The 26,139-nt window shown below is 51.5% G+C and overlaps 1 protein-coding gene across 1 annotated transcript in view; it reads right to left on the reverse strand.

Annotated features, from left to right (window-relative positions):
• The window catches only part of PLXNA4 (plexin A4), a 424,461-nt gene that overhangs the window by 167,702 nt on the left and 230,620 nt on the right, over positions 1-26,139 (reverse strand). Inside the window, exon 4 of the mRNA XM_012739739.3 lies at positions 2,531-2,662. Within this exon, the coding sequence (XP_012595193.1) occupies positions 2,531-2,662 (132 nt within the window). The remainder of the gene's footprint in view (positions 1-2,530; positions 2,663-26,139) is intronic.

A 26,139-nucleotide genomic window follows, 5' to 3' on the forward strand; every position in this document is an offset into this window, starting at 1 on the left:
GGTCAGGAACAGTCCATGGAAGAGTGTGATGCTGAGCTAAGTTTCAAAGGACAAGGGAAAACAAGCCAGGTGGGAAAGGAACGTGCTCTCCAGGCAGAGCTGACGCCGCTGCCCAGCACACACCCTCAGCCGGCAGTCTGAGTCCGCAAGGTGTTGTGACCCAGCACGGAAGGCAGACCCACCGGCTGGCAGACGGAATCAGTCCCCAGGCCCTGGGGCTGGCGGGTCTCCAGGTGTATTCACCACGCGGCTCTTGCCCTGAGCTCAACTCCGCATGCCCAGTGGGTACAGCAGGCCGTGGGTTCTTGGTGTGCTCTCCCCTGGGACTGGATCTCTGGCCCCTGCCCGCCTAGGCCTTGACCTGGACTCTTGTGCTGCAACCCAGATGGCTCATCTGGAATCCTAGCGGCTGTCCCTGCCTGACTCCGAACACGGCCAGTGTCGGGAAACTCCTGTTGCAGAGCCTCTCCGTTTATCAAGCACTTACTCTGCGCCAGCCTTGGCTCTAAGCTCACCACGTGCATGATCTCATTCAATTCTTGAAACACCACCACCCGATATCATCACTGCCTCCAGATGACAGTAGAGAATGCTGGCTTTGAAGGAGGTGAGGAACTTGCCTGAGACCACACTTAATAAATGGTAGAGCCAAGATTCACGCGCAGATATTCAGATACCAAGGCTTGTCGGTGCACATAACCAGTGTGTGAGATCACCACTCCCTACAGAGAATCCACAAACCCAGTGAATACTGGTGTTGGCCTCGGCATTGGGGTCCTTAGGATTGTGACTTGTATGGCAGGCCACCCCACCTCTGAGGGGCAGACCCAGAACGGATGAACGCCCTGACTCTACCCACGCTCCCTTCCAATGTGCCCATGATCCAGAGCTCCCAGTACGCCTCCCCACCACGCTCCCTGGGTGAGGACGGCACCACCAGGGAAGGGGAACCAGCGGGGACACACAGGGAGGCAAAGATTCAGACACTCAGAATCCTGGCTAACTTCTCAGAGGGGGCTGACAGATTATCAACTTAGATTTTCCATCTTTGAAAGCCCTTTGATGCTTTAAGTCCCAGGCTCAGAAATTCTGGCTTGTAGGCCAGGCAAGGAATACTCTAGGCCTTGTGCAGACCTTCTCCAAATGATTCATTCCACCCAGGACAGCTGCTTCCCCTCAGCTTCCAGGGCCTGGGAGGTGGGCAGGGAGTGGAGCAGGGACCCCAGTACAAAAGTAAGGAGTGTAGACGGGGGGTGGGGGGGTAGCGGGGGGAGTCTCACGCCCAGCTGCTGCCTCCATCTCTGGAGCCCCCACACCCAGGGAAAAACACTCCACCCTCAGCCTCACACCCGGCCATTTCCAGGCCACGGCAGCCTCAGCAAGGGCACCACAATGCACCCCAGTGTGGCTGACGCCCAAGAACGGGGAGTCCCACCCCATGAGAAGATGTCATCGAGCCCGTGGGGGGGATGAAGCTGTTGCAGGCTGCCAAGGCACAATGCACAAGCCCTGTGGGTGGCATAATGTGCTATTCATCTCCCCCACTATGTGGAGAGGGGACAGGCGGAACAATCCGGACACTGTCAGCAAGGTCCTATGGAGAGTTCAGTCCACGCTAATGAAGTCGAACAAGAGGGGAGATCAGCCGCTCACGGTCTCTGCCACTCAGAGCTAACACACACAACCACAGGCCGGAAGTGAGCTTCCTACACACAGGTGGCGGGGCAGAGGGATGGCAGCACTTGGGGTGGGCTGAGTACTGTGGGGTGGAATTAGGGGACTCCAGGAAATACCCTTACATATATGGAATGTCCAAGGTGAAACCTGCTCCTTTGCCTGCCACAGATATAGGACTCCTGGTCTGCGCTCAGGGAACCCCAAGGAACTTACTCAGTTCTCTGCTGAGTTCCAGGACCAAGCCCAACTTGGCTGTTTCCTATGTGGTATCAGCTAACACCATATCTGTCCTGCCTGGGTTGACTGTATGGAATTTGCTAGAAGTTCCACAAAGAGTTATAGGTAACAGGAAGGCTCTGAGCACACGCTCTCTCATCTTGTCTCACCACACAGACTCTCTTTCCTAAATCTTCACCTGTCTGGCTTTTCCATGACATTCCCTTAGCTAGGCTCTTTGGGTAATAAACCCTTCCCACCACCAGCCTCTCGGATACAGGAACGTGACTTTGGTAGACTATATTTTATGTAGGGAAATCTGGACCCCAAACTTGGGCATCTATACCACATTTCTTCAAAAGAGAGCAAATGTTGGCCCTGAACTTATAGACACCATGATTTTGAAGTCAGGGGATTTGTTCTAGACTCGCCGATAGTTTGACATTTTATAATAAATGTTCCATTCCCTGTTTCATCACACCCCGCCTCGGTGCCCAGGCAGCAGAACTGAAAAGATGCACACTGAGCGGAAAACCTCAAATCAGCTCTCCGCAGCAGCCTCCCCCAGGCTTCCACCGAGCTACAGGCTAGTATTCAGCTGCAAAACAAATGTCTGGCAGAGCCCAGAGAACCTTACCTGCCTTTCTGACATGATGTAGAGCTGCTCATGGTCCTTGGAGAAGGCCATATCCCGCAGGACCGGGCCGGGGTCCACCACCTGCACGGTCTCGTACTGCAGGGCGCCGCCCCTGGGCCCATCCACCCGGATCTGTGGAGAGGAGGAAGAGCAGAGGCAGCGTGAGTTCAGATCCAGCACTGCCACAGCCGAACTCCACCCCGGAGACCCTTCCGGCAGCCGCGGGAGAGGCAGCAAGCTCTGTCCCCGCAGTGCTCAGAGGCTGGGGCCACGGAGCCAAGTGACACAGGCCCGCCCCAGGCCTCGTGATGGGGATGGCAGAGAGACGGGGGAGAGGCCGTGGCCAGCTCCACCAGTCTCGTTCTCCTGGTCCCCCGCACCTCAGGAACGAGCATGTGAGGCCCTGCTGGTCCTCGGAGAGGAGGGTAGGGCTGCGGGGATGGGGAACAGCGGATAACTGAGGCTGCCTCACATCTGAGTGTCATGTGACCTTGGAAAGGCAACCGTATCTGCCACATTCATTAGCAGAGAGAATTTTGCTATAAGGATGGGGGAGAATTCTTTGGAACCGCTACCTGATGTCACTGCTGCACCTTGAAGGGGAACGAGGCAGGGGACCAACCCCAGAGGTTTCACACTAACGGGTCTCTTTTTGGCCATGGAAGCCAGTGACTGACGGTTATTCCACTGGGTCCTGGAACCTCTTGGAGGCTCTGCTCGTGTCCCCAGAGAAGGGGGTGTGGGCATTACAGGAAATGTGCTTCAGGCGTGAGTCACCCTCAGTCTTCCCAGAACACTTAGCAGAGTAGGTGCCCTTGGCCATCCACGAGGCCTTCCTAGAAATGCTGGGACAACGTGGAGAGAGCCGAAAGAAGACTTGTGCCCACGTGCCTCGTGGCTGAGAACAGACCTGTAATACACGCGGCTTCCCAGCCCTGCCCAAGCTCGTCTGGCCCCTGGGCGTTGGCTCAGGTCTCTAGAAACCTCGTGAGTCTGAGCGCACTGATCTGACACGAGCATGCCCCATGCTGGCGCCACTGCTCACTGGAGTCGGGGACAGGCATGACCCTCTGTGGTCGGCGAGAGCTAAGCGTTCACCGCGCTTGATTAGAGGCCACCAGTGCAAGTGAGACTCTGTAAGGTACACGCAGTGTCATGTTAGAGATTTCGATAACAAAACTAAGGAAAAAATCATGTTCCAAATATTCCCATTATGGACTCTTATTTTTAATCTCTAATATGTAATTGTTGACCTCTCATGAGAGCAAAGAGAATAAAAGAGTCATTCCGAGGAACTAAATTACAGGAAGGCCAACACACGAATGTCCACCCATCTCGTCAGGTCACCAGGGAATCTGCTGCCTCTCATTTCTCCGGAGTTCACGGAACTCTGACATCAGGTTAAGCCGTGGTTTACGGGTTTGAGTTTAGGTTTGTTCCAGACTCTGATTTTTTTTTTTTCCTTTTAAGTATTATTTTTAAGCTTTCTAGATATCAGGTACTGGGAGATGCTTTTGAGCATAATTCCTTACTGGTACAATCCTCTCAATCCTATGCATTTAGTGCTCATTTGCCATGGCTCACAGACCCCCAGCATCCATCCCGCACTCTCTCAGCCTTTGGGTGGGTTGAACACACTCCCTGCTTCCTGGGGAAGTCCCTGATGAGCATAGACAAATCGGCTTAATCTCACTCTCTTGCCACAGTGATGGAGAGAGAAGAGTTAAGCCAACCAACGTGTCCGATCAGAGCAAAGCAGGTGCTCATGACGGGCTTCTCACCCATAATAGGGTCGAGGAGACATGCAGCTCAAAGATCTGTTGGCAGCCCTCTTGTAGCAAGGAGGGGAGCTAGAACCAGGGCAGGGCAACCACAGAGATGGGAAAATATTGGTCTTTGGTGACATCATTGAGCCACTGAATGAAAGTAACCCTAAAGTCTGCCTGATGTTGGAGCTTCCCAGTTGCTCAAGATACTTCCTTTTTGTTAAAGTATTACAAAGGTTTTTTGGCAACATCAAAAAGTCCTAATTGATATAATAATGATAACAGATGAGGAAAATGAGACCCAAATGCTTTGAACAACTGGCCTGAGCTATAAAATCTGGGGACAGAATTAGAATTCGGTATGACTCCGAAGTCTGTGCTTTTCCCACCACCCAGCACGGGAGAGATCTTGTTCCCGGAGGGGTTTCACGTTCATTTCCTGGTGGCTGCTCCCTAAAGGCAGGGGGCTGAGGTCAGGGTCTGGCTCTGGTCTCTACAATTCCAGAGATTTTCCCTAGTCATTCCTGAGTTTGATGCTAAAGCACTTGAGCTGGACAAATATTCATTTTAAAAATGAAGAAATAAATGAATGAAGTTGAGACTCCTCTTTGCTGATTTCCCATTAAGCTCATGAAAACAACAACAGTTCAAGGAATTAAAGAGGCATGGTTAGCGCCAAAAATCAAAATGCCTGGGATTCCCAGGGCCCTCCTTCTGTTGCCCATCCCCAAGCCTCCAGATGTCCATGCCGGCCAGGTCTTTTCTTAATCCGAATGAAACAGGAGTTCATGCAAAACCAATTGGGATTACCACCCAAGTCTGACAGCGTAGTGATGGCCTTGGCCCCCGGCCCAGCCGGGCTTCATCCCCACCTGGGAGCACCCCTGGAGTGGGAGCGGAGAGTGATACCGAGCGCCCTGGCTGGTCTCCAGCCCTCCCAGGCCGCTGTCGGCCGGAGCACGCTCCCGTGGGGAACGCTGGTGGAACTAAGTCCCATCCAGAGTCCCTTGGTCTGATCCCCACAGGAAATTGGATTCAGTGCCTGAGTGGTCTTCTTTATCATCAGGCCCCAATTTCCCTGCTCCTCAGCATGAGGGGTGTGCTGGACACAGGTGGGCATCAGAGGACGCCAGTGGGGTGGACAAGGCATGGAGCAGAAAGCACCAATTGGGCAAGTTGTCACAGGCCTGGCCTTCTGCAAGGAGGCTGGATGGAGTAACGTCCCTAACTGTCGGCACTCGGCCAGGTGGCGATAAGTGGCGGGAGAGGCATCCTCCTCGGCTCCTTCCCACCCCACCCCCTCCTGCAACTTGTCCGAAAAGAGAAAGGAAAGCACTCACTTATTCATCTGCTGAAAGGGTCTCACACAAGACACAAATAAAAGGAGTTCTTGGTGGAATCTGCTGGATGTCTGATGGAAAATCCTAAAATTGAGGTAGGATGGACCAGCTGTGGGTCTTGGGCCTTTACACAGACAAACAGCAATAAACGCTGCTATTTATGAAGTGTCCACTATGTGTCAGGCACAATGCTAAGCATTTTACATATATTTATTTTCTCATTTAAATCTCATACTCAGTAAAGGAAGCATTAATAGTGTCCCAATTTGCAGAGGAGGCACAAGAACGATTATATAACTTATTCAAGGAGGACACAGACTGGACCCACACCAAGATCTCATTGATTCCAGCATCCACGCTGCACCAAACGCTCGCTCTGAACCGGGCTCTATAGGTTGTGTAAACCCACATCCCTTCCAGGAGTCAAAGGAGTTGACTTTAAACAAAAATCACCATGGGGTGGGAGGAAACGTGGTTTTACCTACTGCAGTTCTTTTGGGAGAAAAACATGCATATGAATAAAGATGCTGTTGTAAATTTTCTAAATAATGATCCCTTATATTTTTGTTTTGTATCTTGCAAAGCATTCTTAAATAACACTGTCTCATCTGCTGGCTGTGAATTTTTTATGATGTTGACTGCCAGCATAATCATTCTCATCTTACTGACGAAGCAACTCAGATTGGGGCTGTTCTGTGCCTTTTCCAAAGTTCAATGACAAACCAGTGACAAGTAGGACCGGAACCCAGGTCTCCCAGTTCCCAGCTCAGCTCTTGTCTCTTAACTATTTAAATTTTCCAAAAGCCTTTGACAAGGCTCCACATGAAAAGGTATTTAAAAATAATGAGTCTCCATGGGACTTTGGGCAGTCTGGCCATGAGGAGAGAACTGACTTAGAGGCGGGAAAAGGCACATTTCTGCGTGGAGACGTGGAACTGGGGACTCCCCGAGCACTAGTGTTATGACTAGTCTTATTTAATATTTTTTATAAATGGCCTGACTGAGGGAGCAGGAGAACGTGCAGATGATTCCGAGCTCTATGGGACAGCAGGAAGCCTGACCGTGAATGTGAACTACAAAAAGCCGGTCAGCCTTTTGCAGGGGCTGAGAGTGCAGAGCGAGTTGCCACATGGGCAAATAGCTCTGGGACAGTGAGTGTCATGGGGCAGGGTCGTCCCTGTCATGTTCGGCACAACACCTCCCACATGTGGCTGGTGCTCAGTAAGTCGTGAATAAATGCAAAGCAACCCCCGGTCTGCTGTGTCTGAGTTGCTAGATACTGTAATGGTAACAGCTAGCATCAGGAGGGGTCTCAGCACTGCCATTTGCTTCTCTCCATATTTGAGGCAGCCACGAAGGCCAACAAAATGTCAGGTAGCATTCAAATGGGATTCCAGGGAAAAAACAGGCAACCAGAAGCCATCATCCTGGCCAAGTTCACTTGAAGATAGAATGTCACATTCAGTCCTGCCCTCATAAGGTGGAAACATAACCCAGATGCCTGCAACTCAAGAATGTTCTAGAAAAGATACCCTAGGCCACCAAGAAGTAGTGGAGAAGCAAGGAGACACACTGACCTGTGGCTATGGCTCAGTCCCCGATGCAGAGGCCACCCCAAAACTTGTGAGGTGACAGCCTAAACAAACAAGATTTTATTCTACGCAGTGTAGACAATACAAGTAAATCACCGAAGCAGCGAGAAAGGATGAAAACAGAAATTGATTTTTTTTTTAAAGCAGAAAATGGAAAGAGACCAATGGTGGGTCATGAATGTAAATTTGGGTGTTTGGAAGACGTTGTTAATCTCTGAGGCTGACGCCAAGAAGGAAGCCACATCCCATCACCATGTGTCCCTTGATGGAGTGACACACCACACACCACCCAGCACCCACCGTGCGTTTGTTGAAGTCCGCCTGTTCCCGGGTTCAGTGATGGCTTCTGGAGAGAAAGATGGTCGGTGCCAGCCCTGCCTTACAGGAGGCTGGCCTCCTAAAGGGCTCAGATTCCACACAACTAAGGCCAACTGGCAAACGCCACAGCACAGCGGCGTTCAAAGCCCTCTATTTGTTCTTCCCAGGAGGTCTGGCTCACGGGAGCCTAACCAGGATGACCAGCCCAGCCCAGGAAAAGCTGATGAGCCTTACGACAAAGGCTTTCAACATGGCCCTGCGGACCACGAGAGTGTAACTAATAAAACGCATAGCAGGTAACATCAGGTCCACCCAAAAGCCACCTTAGGAGACAAAGTCCCTTAGGTTAGTAGAAAGACTGACCTGAAGTAGCAGAATGAGCAATGCTGCCAGGCTTCATAAAGACATAGCACACTGACGGGAGGGTGAGGTGAAAACAGGAAGAAGGGTGTCCGAGGGGAAACCCTGGGTCCCGGGGAGACAGAGTGAATGGAGCAGACCAGAGCACCAGTGTTCTCACAGGCCTCACGTCAGCCCAGTGGAATTTTCTAGAATGGCATCAGGCAAAACAAATATAATGCAAGCCACAAATGTGGGCCACATATGTCATTTAAAATCTTCTAGTAGTGACCACATTAAAAAAAGGACAGGTACAATTAATTTTCCTAACGTATTTTATCTAACCCAACATGCCCGAAATATTATCACGTTAGCATGTACACATGTATAAAAATTATTAATGAGCGATTTTACATTTTTTCTCTCATCTTAAATCTTTGAACACCGTGGTGTGTTTTACACGTGCAGCACATCTCAATTTGGACCAGCTGCACTTGAGGAGCTAGTATGTGGCCCAGTTCTAGACTATTCTCTTCCCAGGGTTTCCATGCTGCATCACCAAACAACCTTACTAATAATTTGGCTTGGTGACTATCCTCCTAGGGCACCCTCAGTTGAGATTTTTCCCACATCCCATTTGTGTCTCCCGGGCACGTTCAACCCACAGCATGGCACGGTGTGCCCACCAGCCTCACAGTTTGGGAGGGCAAAGGCTGTAAGTTCCAACTGTTGCATGATCCCCTTCAGCCCAACTGAGTTGGGATGCTCGGTGGCACGGGCTGGTTCTAGGCCAGGCTAGCACTTGGCAGCCTCATGTGACGTTCTCATGCCTTGTCTTTCCACACTCTGGGCTCTCCTCCTACGCAGCAGGACCCTGGTCCCCTGGGCAATAATCAAAATATTCAACAACTGTTCACAGTGGGGGACCAACCAGCCAGAATAGTTGCTATGGGAGCAGGTTCTTGGAGGCTCCCACCTGTGCCAGGCAGTACTGCTGGGGGAGAAAGCAGTGGTGGGTGGCAGCTAGATGGAGGTGGGCACTCGGGGCCTGGGGGTGGCAGCTAACTACAATTACATGGACGCATTTCAATATTAACAACTGGAGAGGCCACAGGAGGACTTAAGGAACTAGCACCATCCCTGCCTGTACCACGCAGGAACCCCCATTAAGGCATCAGTATGCGCTGTACTACTGCCCACATGTGGCTTACAACAACCCTGGGTGTCCAGGTGTCCCTTCCTGCCTGCCGTCCCCAGCCACTCAGCCCCCAGCTTGGGACCTCCCAAAGCAGCCAGCCCCTCTCCTGCAGCCCCCAGCCCCTGCCCGTCCACCAGCGAGCACTGCCTCCTGTCTCCATCCCTGGCACGGTGAGTCCCCACACTGCCAGGCAGACTGCTATTAAAACATCAGCAGCGTGGCCCCCTCAAAGGTCAGCCATCCAGGGAGCTCCTGGCAGCTGCTTGTTTGTTTATTGGAACATTATCTAGGCCGGGCTGTTTATTTACATCCATTGAAGGATTGAACAATAAATATCGTCTCCCAGTAGCAGGCAGATGCTTGCACTAGAGCGTTCTGGCTGCTGTCTTGCTTGGACTAATCTCCCTAATGAGCAAACAGTGCTATTCATCTCTGAAGATGCAGGCCACCCGCACTCCGCCTCCCCCTCTCCCTCCACATCCTCCTCAAACTTCCGGGTCAAGGTCTACACTTGTGAGATTTCTCTGGGCTGGGCCCAGGTATAAGGAGGTGGGGCGGTGTCTACCTGGCAGGCGGGGAAATGGACCTGCAGACTGAGCAGGGAGCAGATTAAATCTGGAGGCAAACGTCCCAGGGCCACTCTGAATTCTCCACCCAGGCCCTCAGACCTCAGGTATAGTGGCATGTGGCAAACTAGCTGGTGGCCGGGACGGAAATATGGTCAGGCCTCCCGCATGGGGTTGGGGATCGTGGGGCTTGTGGAGAGACCACCCCACCCCACATCCAAGCTGTCCCAGAGCTGGAGACAGGCCTTGAAATGCCCAGGATCTGAAGGGGGCCCATCTGTGAAATGGAGACCACATGGGGGCAGGTGGCAACAGGTGAGGTGCCACTGGAAGGAGGCTAGGGGTCTAGGCTTGTCTCCTCTCAGAAGCTTCGGGCACGTGACGTCAGCTCTCCTAGCTGTTCCATTCTCTGGCCTGGCCTTGGGATGGAAGGTAGAGAAGTCTATTTAGTTGGCACCGAAAGGCTCTAAGTAATGTAGTTCTGGTCACTGTCACTCAGCATCTCACCACACATGCTGAAGAAGCAGGTGAAAGGAAGAATTAGTATGTCACAGAGTGCCAGAGTCAGACACATAGTAGGTGCTCGTTTGATGAATGAATGAATGATCTGAGAACCCAACTCTGGGTCCCAGTTGCCCTCGTTGGAGGCATGAGATACACAAATACACCCATAGACACACAGGCATGCGCACGTGTATCACACACTCTGTGTCTGGCCCTGAAGACGGGGCCAAACTCAGTCTCTAGGACTTTCCCTTTGTAATTCTATGGAACATGATGGAGTGCAGGACAGGAGGAACTGGGAAGGGTGTGGCAGGCTGATGGGAGACAGATACAATCACGGGCACGAGGCCTGATGTCTTGGCAACTTGCTGGCTGTGGGTTAAAGGTCTTGAGAAAGGAGGTCCTTCCCTGTCCGCAACCCTGTGGACAGCCGCCTCATCTGTCTGTGCTAGATGACCTCTAAGTTCTCATCAGTCTCTAAGGGGCTGCAAGTCCCTCCCCTGCCAAGGGTTGGGGGGTGCCTCATGCCCCACGCTCTCACTTCCTGGCAACATTTCTGCAGCCCCAACCCAAAGAATCCAAGAATAAAACTTCACTCATAATGGCACCTTGCATTGTCCCGGGGCTTGTTTTAAAACTCATGCCACTCTGTCTCCCCTGGACTTCCAGTCTCCTTTCCCTGCTCTGCCTTTGCATATTTCCATAGCACTTGTCACCTTCTCATGCGCTATGTCATTTATCCATTTATTATGGCTATTGTTTGCTCCTCTTGCTAGAATAGAAACCAAACTAATGGGTATAATGAACACTATTAGGGTGATGGGCACACTTACAGCCATGACACAAGCATTACAAAGGCCATCCATGGAACAAAAACAGTTGTATCACATTAGTATTTTGAAATAAAAAAAGAACATAAACTCCATAAGAGTGAAAATATTTATCAAGGGATGCATCCTAAACCCTGGAACCATGCCACAGAACAGGTGCTCGATAAATCTTTCTTGAATAAAAGAATGAATGAAAGTGCATGAGAAGTTCTCATCCCCTCTTCGTTCATGCTCAGGATATGGATCTTCCCTGTCTTACAGAGAGGGGCTAACAGTTGGGGATGTTCTCACTGGGAGATCCAGAGACAGGGGTAGGACCCGAGTGGCCCGTGGTGCCGTTTCCCATTGGCAGGGTGGACTCTACTTCAGGCCACATCACATCCATGTCTCCCTGCCTCGAGTCCCCAGACATGGAAGGTGGGCGTGGACCCCACTTCTGGGTTCACGCTGCTTAAGCTGCCCCAGAATAGCACAACGAAGACACTTTGCTTTGATTTCCTGATTCCAGCCAGGAGAAAGAGGATGCAAAGTGAGCTGCAGGAGTGTAAACAGTAATTAATTAGGCGCTGTGTGTGCACGAATCCTCGCGTGTTACCAAACACTGCCGGGACGATCGGTCCCTTTTGGGTCTCCCATTACACACACTCACAAGGCCAAATAATGACTGCTAGGCTACCATTAGGACTTCTTGCCCTGCCATGTCCAAATCAAAGGTGTCAGGGACAATGGCCTCTGAACACCCCCCGCAGGTGGTGACACAAAGAACAAGGTATAACTCCAGAAGAAAAAGATGCTGAAGAAATACAAAGGAAGGCCGATGTGGTTGATATAAAGAAAGTGCCAGAAAAAGGTCCAAACCAGCATATTTCAAATGCAGAATATTTTAAAACAGCTTTTCTTGCACCTTTCTAAGAGATTCATCAGAGAGCATGGTGTGCTGACATTCCAGGTTTGAAATCTCAGTGGGTCAGTGGGGGGTCACCTCGTGCCCCCAGAGCCACTACTTATTTGCATAACTTGCACCCCAAATGCTCAGTTGGCCATTTCCAGCGTGCCATAGGCCAGAATGGGCAGGCTGCTCCCACTCTTTAAAAAAAGCAGGTTCCTATGAAGAGACAGTTAATTCACCACCTGCCAGGCACCAGGGACAGTGCCATGGACTTTACACGCATCAGCTGCTCCTGATGCCTGGCAGATGGACCGCGCTCATCTGGGTTACAGGCACCAGAGTCCTGAGCCGGGGTGTGTGGGCAGCCAGCAAGCAGCTAAGCCCATGGCAAACGGTGCAAATCCCAACTCCGACCCTCAGGAACTGCGTGGCCCAAGATAATCCACAGACTGTGTCTGAGAGTCACTTTCCTCATACCAAAAAACAGGAATAATAATAATACTTTGTTGTTATTTTTATTGTGTGAGTATGAGAATGTTCAAAGTGTGTCAAATACTTAGCTGAGAAGGCAATAGTTAAATTGCAACAAATATTAGCAATTATGACGATCCAAAGGAATGGATCCCTACGGTTCTCATCCATGTGCACTGGGAACACGGCCCTGTGTGCAATAGGAGGAGAGGTGAGATGATGTGGGCTGACACATACTGGGCTCCCGGTGCCTGCCGGGGTCACCTGAGGGCTGGAGAGAGAGGAGAGGACCTGCAGCCCAGCTCCGGCTGTCTGAAGCAGACAGAGGGCAGGGGAGCAGGTGCAGAAGAGTCTGGGCCGTGGATGGATTATGAAGAAACGCATTCCACCACCCTGGGCCTAGAACTTTCCACAGCTGCCCTGAAGCTGCAGGAATTGTCCAGGAAACTCTCAGTCTGGTGTAAGTCAGGAGCGACTCCGAAAGCCGGCAACATGGTGGAGGAAGATGAAAGCAGCTCCATGCCTATGGCTTGACCAAGCCGCAGGTGGGGCAGCCGAGCGTCACAGACCGACTTCACTGAGAGGCGTGGCGTCCCTGAGGACCCAGCAAGGGCCGAGAGCAAAGGCAGGCTGGCAGGATGCTGAGGGGAGGCTGGCCCAGCTTCCTATAAGTGGAGGTAGTGGCTCCGCATGGTGTCAGGCACAGGGACCTGGGTGACAGGCAGGAGCCCATTCCTCGTTCACACACCCCTACCGCATCACCCTACAACTTGGACAGGCCACTTTCGCTCCTGTCCTCCCACTCGTGGGAGCCTATCTCCTCTCCTCTGCTCCACCAACGGCTGCAGTCACGAAGGGGTTAACGCCTGAGGACACCCTGGGCGCCTAGAACTGAGGTGTGCAAGGGTGCAAGGGGCTGCCACGCCCTCAGCAGTTCTCTTCTGCTGGACTCGGGCCTCCCCTGGAGTGGGATCTGACAGGTGCCTGACGCAGCTGGACCAGGACGAGGAGAAGCCCCTGTCCAGCTGGAACCCTGAGGAAAACGGAGGTAGGGAGGAGCCCGGAAACGCATAGACTCCGGTGCGAGCCGCTGCAGCACCTTTGGGAGTCAGAGACGGCCAGGTCCTAACCAGAGAGAGGAAGCTTCAGCACAGAGCTTGGTGCAGGGCAGAAACGCAATAATTAAGTGTTGGCTGAATGAGGGAGGATGGCCTGTCCCTACAGAGAGGGCCTCCTACCAGCCTCAGAGCAGCTTCACCTCCCCGTTTTTCACACCCCAGATGTTACTGTTGTCCCCATCACCCTACAGCAGCTCCGCTATAAATCAAGGCCTCCTCCCGGCCCCTCTCCTTCCTCCTCATCAGCCCAGCAGCTGCAGCCACTGACCACCCAGGCCCTGCAGGCACAGCCCCTGGTCATCCCTGCACATGGTCTCACCCTTCTGTGACAGGCCAGGTGCCTTCCTGTTTCCCCAGGACTCAGCTCGAGTCCTCACTCCCCATCCTGTCCATGCCATTTCCCACCCCTCCTTCCTCCCATTTCCTCTCTGCTCCCTTTCAACCAGTCCATGCCCAGCAGTTCCCCTGATCTGGTCTGGGCCCCTCCTCCAAAGTCTTTCTCCATAACAACTGCCAACTTCGAGGGCTCTGGTGGAAGCCTATTGATCTTTCTCCTCACGCTTCCAGAATGTTTTGTTTCAGCTACAAGAGAGTCAACGTCTTGAGGGCAGGTCTGGGGCAGAGAGCTTAGGCCCGAGGCTGTCTAAGCTCAACTCCTGAATCTGCCTGTTACCTGCATACACAACCTCGAGCAGGACTTTGCAGAGTTGTCAGTATCCTTGGCTGAAATACGGGGCTCAGACCTCCAAGCTCAGAGCTGCTGTGAGGATATCATCAGGTGGATGACGAAACGCTCTTGGTCGCGTGCCTGGCACATCCCTGTGCTGCACGCATGTGCCTGTGAGTCACAGCTAGTTAATAGGTGGGCGTGGTCAGGACGAAGATGAAGGTGACATGCTATGATTTTGAGGATAACATAGCAGAGCATAGCTCCCCCGAAAAGGCCCCCCTGAATAGCTCTGTAAACAACAGTTGCTTAATAGATGTTTAGTAAATTAATTCATGAACACATGAGTCCCATTAACAACGGAGAAGGATCAGAAGGGTCCCAGCACCTTCAGAGACTCTCTCCCAAGCTTACAACTCTTTGATGTCCTGTCCTTAAAGGACCAACTGTGCTAGGGCGGCCGCAGCAGCCAGCCCTGGATGTTTCCTCCTGGGTCCCCTTCCCAGCCCCTAGGCACTGTTCTGTAATTTCCTTGACAAATAAATAACCCAGGGAGTGAGTGCATATAGCCTCACATCTGCTCTCTCTGAAGAGCTGGGCTCTAGGATCTTTCCCTGCAGCCTCATGTAGCGGCTAAGCGTCGGCCCTGTCAAAGGCCCCAGGCTGCCATCGGAAGACGGCTGCGAGTGTCTCTGTGAGGCTAAGAGCAGTCCACATTTGCCTTGCCTCATGCAAAGGACCGAGCCGCAGCTTCCCAGAGGGTGGAGGACACAACTCCTCCACAGAGGCTGGGTCCCCTCCATCCGCTGCTCATCCTTGCGGACCCGCGCACACAGGCACCTCCGCTCAGCTCAGGAAGCTCGCCGGCCAGCGCAGCGCCCCCGCCTCTGGCTGGACATGGAGGGTTGCTCCGAAATGTCAGTGGCCTTGCCAAGCCCCGAGACAGGGATTCCAGCTCTGCTCAGCTGGGATGGACACCAGAATTTCAAAGTAGCTCCCGATCCTGGGCTACCTAGGATGATTTTGTCTGTGTGGCCAAATCAAAGTGAGGAGGGAGTATGAGATGCATGTGTGGCCCAGCTCAGGCAGCGCTGAGTCTCAGAGCTCTCCCCGCAGTGTCCCGGAGCAGATCCGATGTCTCCAGGGACTCGGGGGACATGCTGTGCACACCTGATTACGGCACCTGTGCATCGAGGCACAGGTCCTCAGTGCTCCCCCGTCCCTCCCGCTGGCCTGCCTGCCTCTGGAGCGCAGGGGCCACTCCTGTTCTTCTGACCCAAGCTCAGGAGCCAGGAAGTGGAGCCCCAGACTGGAGTTTGCGTTTTCTGGCTCCAAATCTGGACTCAGCAACAATTCGCATAAAAGCAGGCAATGTCACCGGCCATCGTGGTAATGTTCAGTGTCATCCAGCAAAAAAAATGACAGCAAAAAATTATTTGAAGAGCAAGCCTCAGCTGGGACTATCTCGCAGGTTACCACGCCTTCCCAAGTCCTTCACCGCCCTGTCCCCACTCAGCCCCCCGGCACGGCCGTTGCCTGCATCCGACTGTTTCAACAGCAGCCGCTCTGGAAAAGGGACGCATACAGCCATCACAAATGAGCACCCAGGAATTCACGAGGCCTGGGGTGAGGCATGTGAATGGTTTGCAGTCAGAAAATCTGTTCCCAGAGACACGGTGGGGGACAGGCTTCCCCAGGCTTAGAATGCTATAGCTGAGAAGGGCGTCCCTGTCCGGGGATGACATCACCAGACGGAGCTGGAATGCACAGATGCGGAAGGCTGGGGCCCCGGGGCCAGGGGGGAGCGTGGCTGTGAGATCACAAAGGGTCTTTTGACTACCCTTCGTCCCCGGGAAAACCACAGAGCCCCGGCTTTAAGTCGCCCCCGCCTCCACTTGAGGGGTCCGAAGACACCCTCCTCCAGTGAGACGGTGACCTTTGATCCCAGTGAGGGCGGCACCAGAGCCCAAGTGCCTTGAAGGGAAAAAACAATAATAATGAGTGCCTGTATGGGCTACTTCTTCCGCCAGACCCTGCGGAGTTAATTGTAGAGAAATGCATTTTAAAATAAGATATTGGAAAACCATCCTCTCCGTCACTGGCCACAGTTATTACAATTATTTATGCGGCATCACCAAGGCTCGTGTGTTTCACAGCAATTAAACTATTGATCTCCCAGCTGTGAGGCGAAACCCATAGCCACCGGTCCTTGTCCTTTGAGAGTTGTCTGTCCCCATGCTTTGGATGAGGAAACTGAGCCCAGGGAGGAAGTCACCGAGCACAGGAGAGTGGGTGGTTGGGATAGTAACATTAACTATCAATACATTAATGTACACGCTAATGGCATATTAACATATTATAGTAGTACATGCATTTATCCATTTGGCCAGCACTTACTCTGCCTCGGTGTTAGTTTCTAGGCTCGCCCCCAGATCGAACAGTGCAGTGACTAAGAGCAGGGGTTCCAGAGGGCATTGACAAAGGTTGCAAATCCAGCTTTGCCAGGAACTAGCTGCACAGCCTTGGGAAGTGAGTCAACTTCTCTGACCCCTGTTTTCCTCTCCCAGAAAATGCAACTCATAGCCATACCTACCACATCCAGCTGCTGTGTAGATTTAATGAGTTAGTAGATGAAAAACGTCTAGCACTCCACCCTCACACGATCAGAGCTAAGCCTAAGTCAGTGGTGATTGTCACAGGGGGCTGTGGCTACTCTCTGATCCGGAGGGCCCTGTATGCAGCTACATCACTGGCAAGCGGGAGAGAGAAGGCTCCCTCTCCTGGGGGCCTCCACACCTGAGATCTGGGGGACACTTCATTCTTTCCCGATGGTCTTGACGCAGGAGCTGGACTTGGACCTCTCTTGTGGCCAGTCCCTTTAGTGTGCCTCAGCCCCCCTCTGCCTGCTACATTGCACCTCAGGGACATGTCCCAGGTCCCTACCATTTCTCCTCAAGCTTACCATTAATATTAAGCAGATAAAAGTTACACAAAGTCTTATTTATGAAATGCATTTAAAGTATGACTTTATGTGTTTTGAGGACACGTTAAGGGATAAAATGTACTGAATAGTGGGAGTCTGGAACTTGATGGAAATAATTCCCCTCCACGAACCTTTTTGCTATAGGAAGTTGCATGCTCCTGGGACACAGTCTCTTTAATTGCATGGTATGGAGGGGAAACGAGGTGACAGAAAGGCCTGATGCTCGCGTTGGTCCAGCCAGAAGACAGTGGGGACAGAGGAGAAGAACAGAGGGAGAAGGCCACGGAGCGCAAAGAACCAGGCACAGCTCTGATCGTCAGACCTGCAAGACCAAGGGAATGGGGGCCCCAAGGAGCAAGTTGGAAGGGAAAACTGGTGTGAGTGGGAAGAAGTAGAGAGTCTGAGACCTGTGGAGTGTCGGTTGTGGTGGTTAATCGATTGTCTGGTCACCTTTGGAAATTCAGGACTGGTGCATGGATAGAAGGTCATTCCCTAGGACAATTTGGTCACTGCTATTCTAGAGGTGGAGTGTGAAATTATGACATGGAGACACTTCCCAGAGCCAGAATTGAGATCACCACAATGCCAGGCTGCCCCTCCAACCTGTCCCTGAGGGTCACGCTGGGCACATCTCACAGAGTGGCAGGTGCCGGTAAAAGGGAAGGACACGAAATCACACTTTCCCACTTCCCTCTATGTTACCCCCAGACAGCAGCAAGGGCTCACTCAGTTGTGAGACAGAACATTCTTCCATTTCCCATCCCGGCATCCTAAACAGACCGTGTCTTGACCTACATGAACTTACAGATACCCAGGCAGCCACTTTGAGGAGCACAGGAAAGACACCCCTAGCCAACTGCCTTCTCTACACCATCACCATCATCCTTGAACTTCAGTATTTGAGAAATCCTTCTTTGGGTTAAACATTTCAAAGAATTAAAGAAAATCTCATTTTGTACCACAATTTTCACAATTTTGCTTAGGGCTGGTTCAGGGTCTTTTTTCCAAAGTCTGTGCTGATTTCAAAATCCAAAAATAGCTACTATTACAAAAAAACAAAAAAAACTCAGGATTTATTTCCTTCCTTGAGCTAAGACTTAAAACAAAATGAATCACACTCATGGTTAAGTGCGGTTTAGCCTTTTCTCCCCAGAGACCTGGGCCTTGGGTCAGAGTTTTTGGTCAGCTTCCTACTGGTCAGCCTCCTGCCGATGCCCACCGCCGGGGGTCGCCGGCTCTCTTTTGCTTCTTGGGGCCTTCCGTGGTCCCCCCTGAGTCAGGAGGGAGGGAAGGGGCGGCGATGAGAATAGGGAAGGAAGAAGGGGAAGGTGGGGAGCTGAGGGTTGAGGAATCTCAAGAAAAACAGATTTTATATGTTGTTACTCTTGGGCTCCAAAACAGGTCCCCACAGAGCCTCTGCGCCACCAGACCCCGGGGCCTGCATCAGAACCTCCCTGCATCTGCACCCGGGACCTCCCATCCCGCTATTTTCCAGCCCTCAAGGTGGGCCAGGAAAGGCATGATGGAAACACTTCTCTGTTCCTCCTCAGCCCAGCAGGACTCTGATCATGCCAGCTTATGATGCTGCAAAAAAAAAAAAAAAGAAAGAAAGAAAGAAAGAAAAGAAAAAGACAAAAAGAAGCCAGCAACAAAATTGTTTTGCGTCACTTAACTTCTTCTTGGATTTCTAAGCAGGTAATTATTTTCTCATCCTCCAATGGACTGCAAATACTTTGGAGGGTTTTTGTTACAGACGCCCATAAATAAAGGTGTCAGATAATTAAGGATAATCTTATCCTCCACACTCCTAAGCAAGTTGTTTATCCAATAGAGCACTGTGCTCTCCCCCCAGCATTCTCTTCCTCCACTTTTCCACCCAGCACCTACGTGAGCCAGAGGCAGGATCTTGGAGCAGGGGAGACATTCCTGCGACTGGGGCCTGGGAAACTGAGGACCAGAGGGACTCCCACACTGGTCCGCTGCGTGCGACCTCTGGGCGTCTCCTTTTCTCCAGTGCATTCCATCACTGAGCACTAACCCAACACCTGCGGGGTAAAATCCCACTCGGAGATGCAGGAGAGCCAAAGGGAGTCGGGCTGGTTCCCGCCCTCCGTGGCTTCTTATCTGAGAGAATTACTCATAGCACAACTTAGAAAGCAGTTTCATATTTATCTTCTAATTTAATTCACACCACACATAGTAGGTACACGACAAACATTTGTTGACTTAATAAATGAGCCACAATTTCAGTGAGATAAGGAGGACAGTTATTTTTATTCATATCCTATATATATACATTTGTATATATATAAACTAAGACTCAGAGAGGCTAAATGATGTGCCCAAAGTCAGATATAGTTATAAGCAGTGGATTCAGAATTTTCAACCAGGCCTTCTGGTGGACACCCAGCACACCCAGCATACCCACACCCCAAGCTCCCCGCAAGTGCAATGGTTAATTCTGAAGAGGGCGCTTCACAGGAGAGTGGCAGTATGAGCCGACTTTTAGGATTATGACTCGAATGGCAGGAGCTGTGAGCAAGAGCAGGTCAGGGGTGGGCTGGCAGGAGCACAGGCGGAGACGGGAAGTGCCGTGTGCGTAGTAGAGGCTGGTCAGCTGTGGCTCAGGGCATGGGACTTAGAGGGACACAGTGAGGGGGAAGCCCAGGATAGTAGGTTGGATTCACATACAAGAGACCCCTGAATGTTCTTCAAAGCCCTGGCTTTAATCTGTAGGTAAAGGGGAAGTGCTGTATGCTTTGGAGGTGAGAACTGATATGAGCCGACTTTTGTAAAATGGGGATATAAGCAATCATTACCCTGATTTTCCAGCTTGGAGAACCTGCTATGAGGCCCTTGAAGAAGAACATTTTCATTCCTTTAACAAAGGTGAGCACCCACTTATCGTCTCAAACAACTAAGATACAAAATACTCCTGTACCACCATGAGCCTCCCTGCTCTGTGTTGGGAGGTGAATTATATTAAATTGTCCATGTTCACCCAGTTCTTTTGTAGTCAGCTTTTTGTGTTTGGGTTAAGGGAACAACACATTTCTTGGCAGCAACAAGCTCTCTCACTGGAAATTTGAGAAACCTTGACGTTCTTAATATAAATTCAATCAACCAATTTAGACTCATGGAAAATGGTAGACTTAGCAACAGCATTTCATTGTAGCACTTTCTTGATTGAGTCACTATGGTGTACAGAACTTCAACTCTCACAAGCTTCCAGGACAAGATTTTAAAATACAGATATGCCACCTGTCTATAAAGCATTTAATTAATAATAATTTAGTGCTTCACGGAAGGTATTTTCATGCACATTATTTCAGTGTGTCCTCCCAGCAGAGTGGTAGGGCAGGTTTGGGAAGTGTCCTTGTCCCAGCTCTCTAGCAGGTGATGAACAAAGCCTGGATGTGAAATGACTCTTCAAGTTCATGACACCAGGGTAGCGCCGTCAGGTCTCCTCACCCCTAAGCCTGTTGTCCTTACCATACGGCCTTGGCATTTAGTTCCTTTTAACAGCCCTGTATGTAAGGGTTTGGTGTCTGATCAGGAAAATACACTACTTAGTTCCCCACCTCCCTAGTTCCATCAGTGACGAGTTGGATGAGTACACAGGGTGCTATAAAACTACTTGTTGCTTGAGTTTAGTTGTGTTGTGTTGGATTCGGTTGGGTTGAGGTGGGTTGGTTTGGGTTGAGTTGGGTTAGGTTGTGTTGTGTGGAGTTGTATTGTATTGTATTGGGTTGGGTTGTGTTGGATTGGGTTGGGTTGGGTTGGATTGGATGGGGCTGTGTTGTGTTAAATTGGGCTTGATTGGGTTGGATTTGATTGGGTTATGCTATGTTGGATTGGGTTGTGTTATATTGTATTGAATTGGATTGGATTGTGTTGGATCGGATTGGGCTGGATTAGGTTGGTTCAGATTAGATTAGGTCATGTTGTGTTAAATTGGGTTGGTGTGGGTTGGGTTGGATTCGATTGGGTTATGTTGTGCTGGACTGGGTTGGATTGGATTGGATGGGTTGTGTTGTGTTAAATTGGGTTGGTTTGGGTTGTGCTGTATTGAATTGGATTGGGTTGGGTTGGATTGGGTTATGTTGTGTTGGATTGGGTTGGTTTGGGTTGAGTCGGATTGGATTGGGTTATGTTGGGTTGGGTTGGGTTGGATTAGGTTGAGTCAGATTGGATTGAGTTATGTTGTGTTGGGTTGGGTTGTGCTAGATCAGGTTGGATGGGTTGGCTTTACTGGTCTGGGATTCAGAAGAGCTGGACCAACAGCCTTCCCTGTTTGCCTTCATTTTGTGGCTTTCAGTGTCCATTTGCTTGCTCTTGCTGAGGCAACACGGTTTCACAGTGACCAAGTTGTGTGCAGCAAGAACAAAGTGGGGCACCGCAAGCAAATGTTTGTGGTGCCCCAAACCGTAGGACAGCACCACATTGCCCAAATCCCAGTTTTAGGGAGTCTCCCAGCCTGCGCCCTCCATCAGCTGACTCAGGTTACGCCTGGCCAGGCAGCTCCAGAACAGGGTAGGGAAGAAATCCAACAGCAGGGAGGGGAGAGCAAGAAAGAGCCAAGCACAGCAAAGGAAGGTAGGCAGGCACAGTTTGGAGGCCAGAGAGCATTTTCTCAGAGTGCAGGAATCTGAGTCCCAGGGAAGGCTGTGGTCCATTCTCCCTGAAGACCTGAGGTAACCCGGTCGACGAAACTCTATCCCAAGTGGAGAGAAGGCAGTCTCAGCAGTGCACCCCACACACAACAAGTGGTCCTGCAGGCAGGCGGGCTGGAGGACAGGGGACAAGGGGCAGCACCTTCTCAGCGGACCTGGGGTCCCATCCCTTCCTAGCCAGACAGGAGAGACGGGTGACAGTCCCACCCTTCTGAGCACCAGAGGTCACACCTCTGGCAGCTCCATCTGCTCACTAAAGGGGAAATTAAGGCAGAAAAGGGAGTAGTACTGCCCGGAAGCCAGAGCCTCAGGGGAAGGGGCTGATGATGGTCTGTGTCAGTTGCTCTGAACACGGGGCGAGCTGAGCTGAGGGGGTCGGTGCTGCAGCCTCTGCTCCCTGCCTCCTCCCTGCCCCCTCCTCGCCTGGGGCTGGGAGCCAGGGAACCCTCAGCTGCCTGCCTTCCCTCCCCACCCCCCACAGAGCCAGCCTTTCCATGACTGCACTAACATCTTTACCTCCTGTGTTCTTTACCGGAAAACAGGAAGGAAGGAGGGAAGAGGAAGTCTTTTCAGAGCCTCTGGTGATCATCACGGGCTTAGCTTTTTTTCTTCTTACCCCCTCCAATGTCATCTGTCCCTGAAATCTAATGCATCTGCACTTGTTACACAGTTAATCACAGATGCTACTGCTGTGGGCTCCCTAGGGCCCTGGTCAGTGGGGTGTGTGTGTGTGTGTGTGTTTTCTGAGGCTGCTCTTTAGCATGTGTGGACGCTAGTTGAATTCTGCATCTCCTCTTCCAGCCAGTAGGTGGCAGAGCTGCAACAGCCCGGTGACTCCCGTCCTGTGGTGCTGGCCAGGCAGCACCTGCCAGGACTGGTCCACCGGTGGGCGGGAAGGCGTGTCCACACGCACCCCAGGGTGGTCCACACAGAGGCTGCAGGCAGGACCATCCGGAAGAGAGCTATCCCAAAACTCTTCTGAAAACCCCTCTCCTCCTCTCCCTCTCTATTCCCCCTAATTTTCTCTACAAAGTTATGGTAAGGCCTATTAATATTTAGGAAGCACCTGCAGTATGGGTTTCAGGTGGGCATAAAACCTACCCACAGAGTTTGTGAAAATGCGGTTTCTCAGGCCCGGTGCACTGAGACCCTCGGTCAGCATGGCTGCGTGGGACCCAGGAACTTGCATTTTGCAGAAACACTATAGTGATTCCCAAGCAGTGCCAGGAAACCCCAAACTGAGAAATAGAAAACTAGTGTATCCCAGGTACTGTGATGAGGGCATCCTCCTTGATCTGTTCTTAGGCCTTGTTCAATCTATAATTCTCTCCACCTGTCTCCTCACTCAAGCGTATCACCACTGCACGCGTCTGCCAGGAAGTTTCAAGCTCTGCATTCTTAAGGGGCCACTTTGATTTTGCCTTGTGTTGATTTCCTTGTGTTTTGAGATCACTGGCCTTCCTGCCCTGTAAGCAGGTTTTTTCACACTGCCTAGCTGTCATCCTAACTTTCTTTCATTTGGTGTTGGCCCCTGAAATGCCTAGAGCCTCTCCCTGCCTTCCTGGCCAAGGGGCTCTGCCGGGGTTATGCAGGGTGGCACGACACTTCCATGCCCGCCCCACACTCTCCGCCCTGGCCTTCCCAGCCGCCTGAATCAGACTGCCCTGTGACAGGCTCTACAGGCAAGCCACTTCAAGCTGCACCCTCAGACACACTTGCAGGACAGGGCATCTCCTTTGAAAGTCAGCATGACATAAGAACACCTAAAGTGGTCATACTGGGTGCTTCTGGGGTGACAATACAATCAAGCCCTTCAGACCCTGTGTATTTGTTTGCTAGGGCTGGCATCACAGATGGCCACAAATTTTTTGCCTTAAAGCAATAGGAATTTACTCTCTCACGGTTCTGGAAGCTAGAAGTCTGAGACCAGGGCATTGGCTGGGCCGTATTCTCTCTGAAGGTGCCAGGGAAGAACCCTTCATTGCCTCTCCCTAGCTCTCGTGGTTGCTGTCCACCCTTGGTGTTCCTTGGCTTGTGGCAGCATAACTCACCTTCACATGGCCTGTGTCTCTCCGGCTAATTTCCTTTCTCTTATGGAGACACGGTCACTGGATTAAGGTCCACCCTATGCCAGCATGACTTCATCCTAACTTGATTACATTTACAAAGACCCTATCTCCAAATAAAGTCACATACACAAGCATAGAGGTTAGGACTCCCACATTTCTTCCTGGGGAATATAATTCAACCCACAATGCCCGTAAACCAAAGATGCTCCACTCACTTCGTGCCTCCTGCCTGGGGAGGGACAGCAGCATCTCAGTGCTTCCCCAAGCACTGAGCTACCTGTGACAGGAATGAAATTATTTCTCTTGGTGGACACAGTATGAAAGCCCCTCGTGGCTTCCTGGATTACAAGAGTCTAGAACAAGTCAGCTTTGGGCTTCCCCGGTGCTGTGGTTCTCAGGGTGTGGGCGTCTGAATTTAAGAGCTTGTTGGAAATGCAAATTCTCCAGCCTCACTCAGACCCACGGAATCAGAAACTCCGCGGGTAGAGCCAGCAATCTGTATTTGATAAGCTTTCCAGGTGATCATGGGCATGCTAAAGTCTGAGAATGACTATCCCAGCAGCAGGGGACACAAAGGTGTCCTTAGCAAACACCAGCAACTGACTGTATCACTCACTTGTTGCCAAAAATCTCGCTGCCCTTCTGCCCATCCGTCCCAGCAGCAGCTCCCTGCCAGCAGCCCTCCCCAAGTCCCTCCCTGGGTCTGCAGGATGCCAGTGCGTCACCCCGCCCCACGTTCACCGGCCACCTCTCCTCAGCTGGCTCTCCTGCCGCCCGTACACTTACTTGCAATGCCCTTACCTCCCTCCGACTCTTTCTCTTGACAAAGAGAAGTGCTTGGCAGGGGTTGGTTAAGTTAACTCTGATCACACACAAAACAAACTGTTATTTTTCTATGTGCCAGGCTGCTGAAGGCAAGGATGTCAAGCCCAGGGTGTGCGTGAACGTAAGATCTACAGCCACCCTAGTGTGTCTGTGTTCCAGGCAAGCTTTTTTTTTTCCTTTTTAAATTATGGTCTAATTCCCAGGGAGTTGCCAGTGACAACCTCTTGGATGCTCATCGTGCTGGCTGTGACCATCTCCGTACACGTTCCCTGACCCGGGGAATGAGCAACTCCCATAAACAGCAGACGGTGGGGCACCTCTGACATCTGCTCTCCACAGTTCTCATCCCCTGGAAGGGCGTGCGCAAAGCGAGCGGGGCTGAAACGCTGGTGCACCATGCACGTTTGCTGCGTCGGTGCGCACGAGCAGACAGACCTGCAGGAGGCACGTAGACAGGCGGGAGGGAGCCCTGGGGGACACGTGGTTGGGGCTGGTTCAAGGCAGATTTCAGTGGTTAGGGGTGGGGCGAAGCCGAGGTGCAAGTACTAGGAGAGGCCTGTGTGCAGGTGGCCAACCTTCCAGGACAGTCCCAAGTCCTTGGAGAGACTGCCCAGCCTGTGCAAGGGGTGGGGCAGGGGTAAGCCCATGTGGGGAGGAGGAGGCATAGGAAAACCTAGAACTCCACCCCCAGGAAAAGGTGGCAACAAGCAGAGGATGTGGGCACGTTACCACCCAGTCTCCATGACTTTTTTAGGCACAATTATTGTAGAATAGTAGTGAGAAAAAAAAAATACAATCAGGATGAATATGATGGGGAAGACGGTTTGCAAGAGGAATGTGCCAGAGAAATCTGGAAATCTTTCATTTGGGCACTCCCGTCTGAGACACAATTTGCATTGAATCTGGAAACCAGACAGACAAAAGCTTGAGTTCAGCCTCACTAGAAGAACTGCCTTCTCCACCTCCTCTCTCCTAGATGTGACATCAGCATGCCAGAGGCTGTGGCCCCCATTCTCTCCATCACACAGCAAGAGGGGAGCATGGCTGAGCACTGGGATGCAATCTCAGCCTCTCAGGGCCACTCTGTAGCCTTCGATTCCAAACAGCGGCTGGCCACACAGAGGTGAGTCACTCTGGCACTGTTGCTCTTTTTGTTGGAAACACTGGACCCTTTTTAAGCACCTTATATGCCACATGTGCTTTTAAACCATTGTGACTTATTCTGCTTTGGAAATTTAGATCATTGAGTGACTCTTTGAAATAGTCAGAGACGCTCAGGAAGAAAGGGATGTCACAAAACCAGGTCTGGACACCACTGTCCTAGGGTTCAGCTTCCTGTGACTTAGAGATCTATTCAGGCTGTACACAGGACAGTTGACGTACCGTCCGTCTGGGGTCCCCTCCAGACCGTGTAAGCCAGAGAGGCTTTAAGATCAAAATTGCAAGGGTCGGGAAGGGGGC

Source organism: Microcebus murinus, chromosome 9 (genome assembly GCF_040939455.1).
Source record: "Microcebus murinus isolate Inina chromosome 9, M.murinus_Inina_mat1.0, whole genome shotgun sequence".
NCBI lineage: Eukaryota > Metazoa > Chordata > Mammalia > Primates > Cheirogaleidae > Microcebus > Microcebus murinus.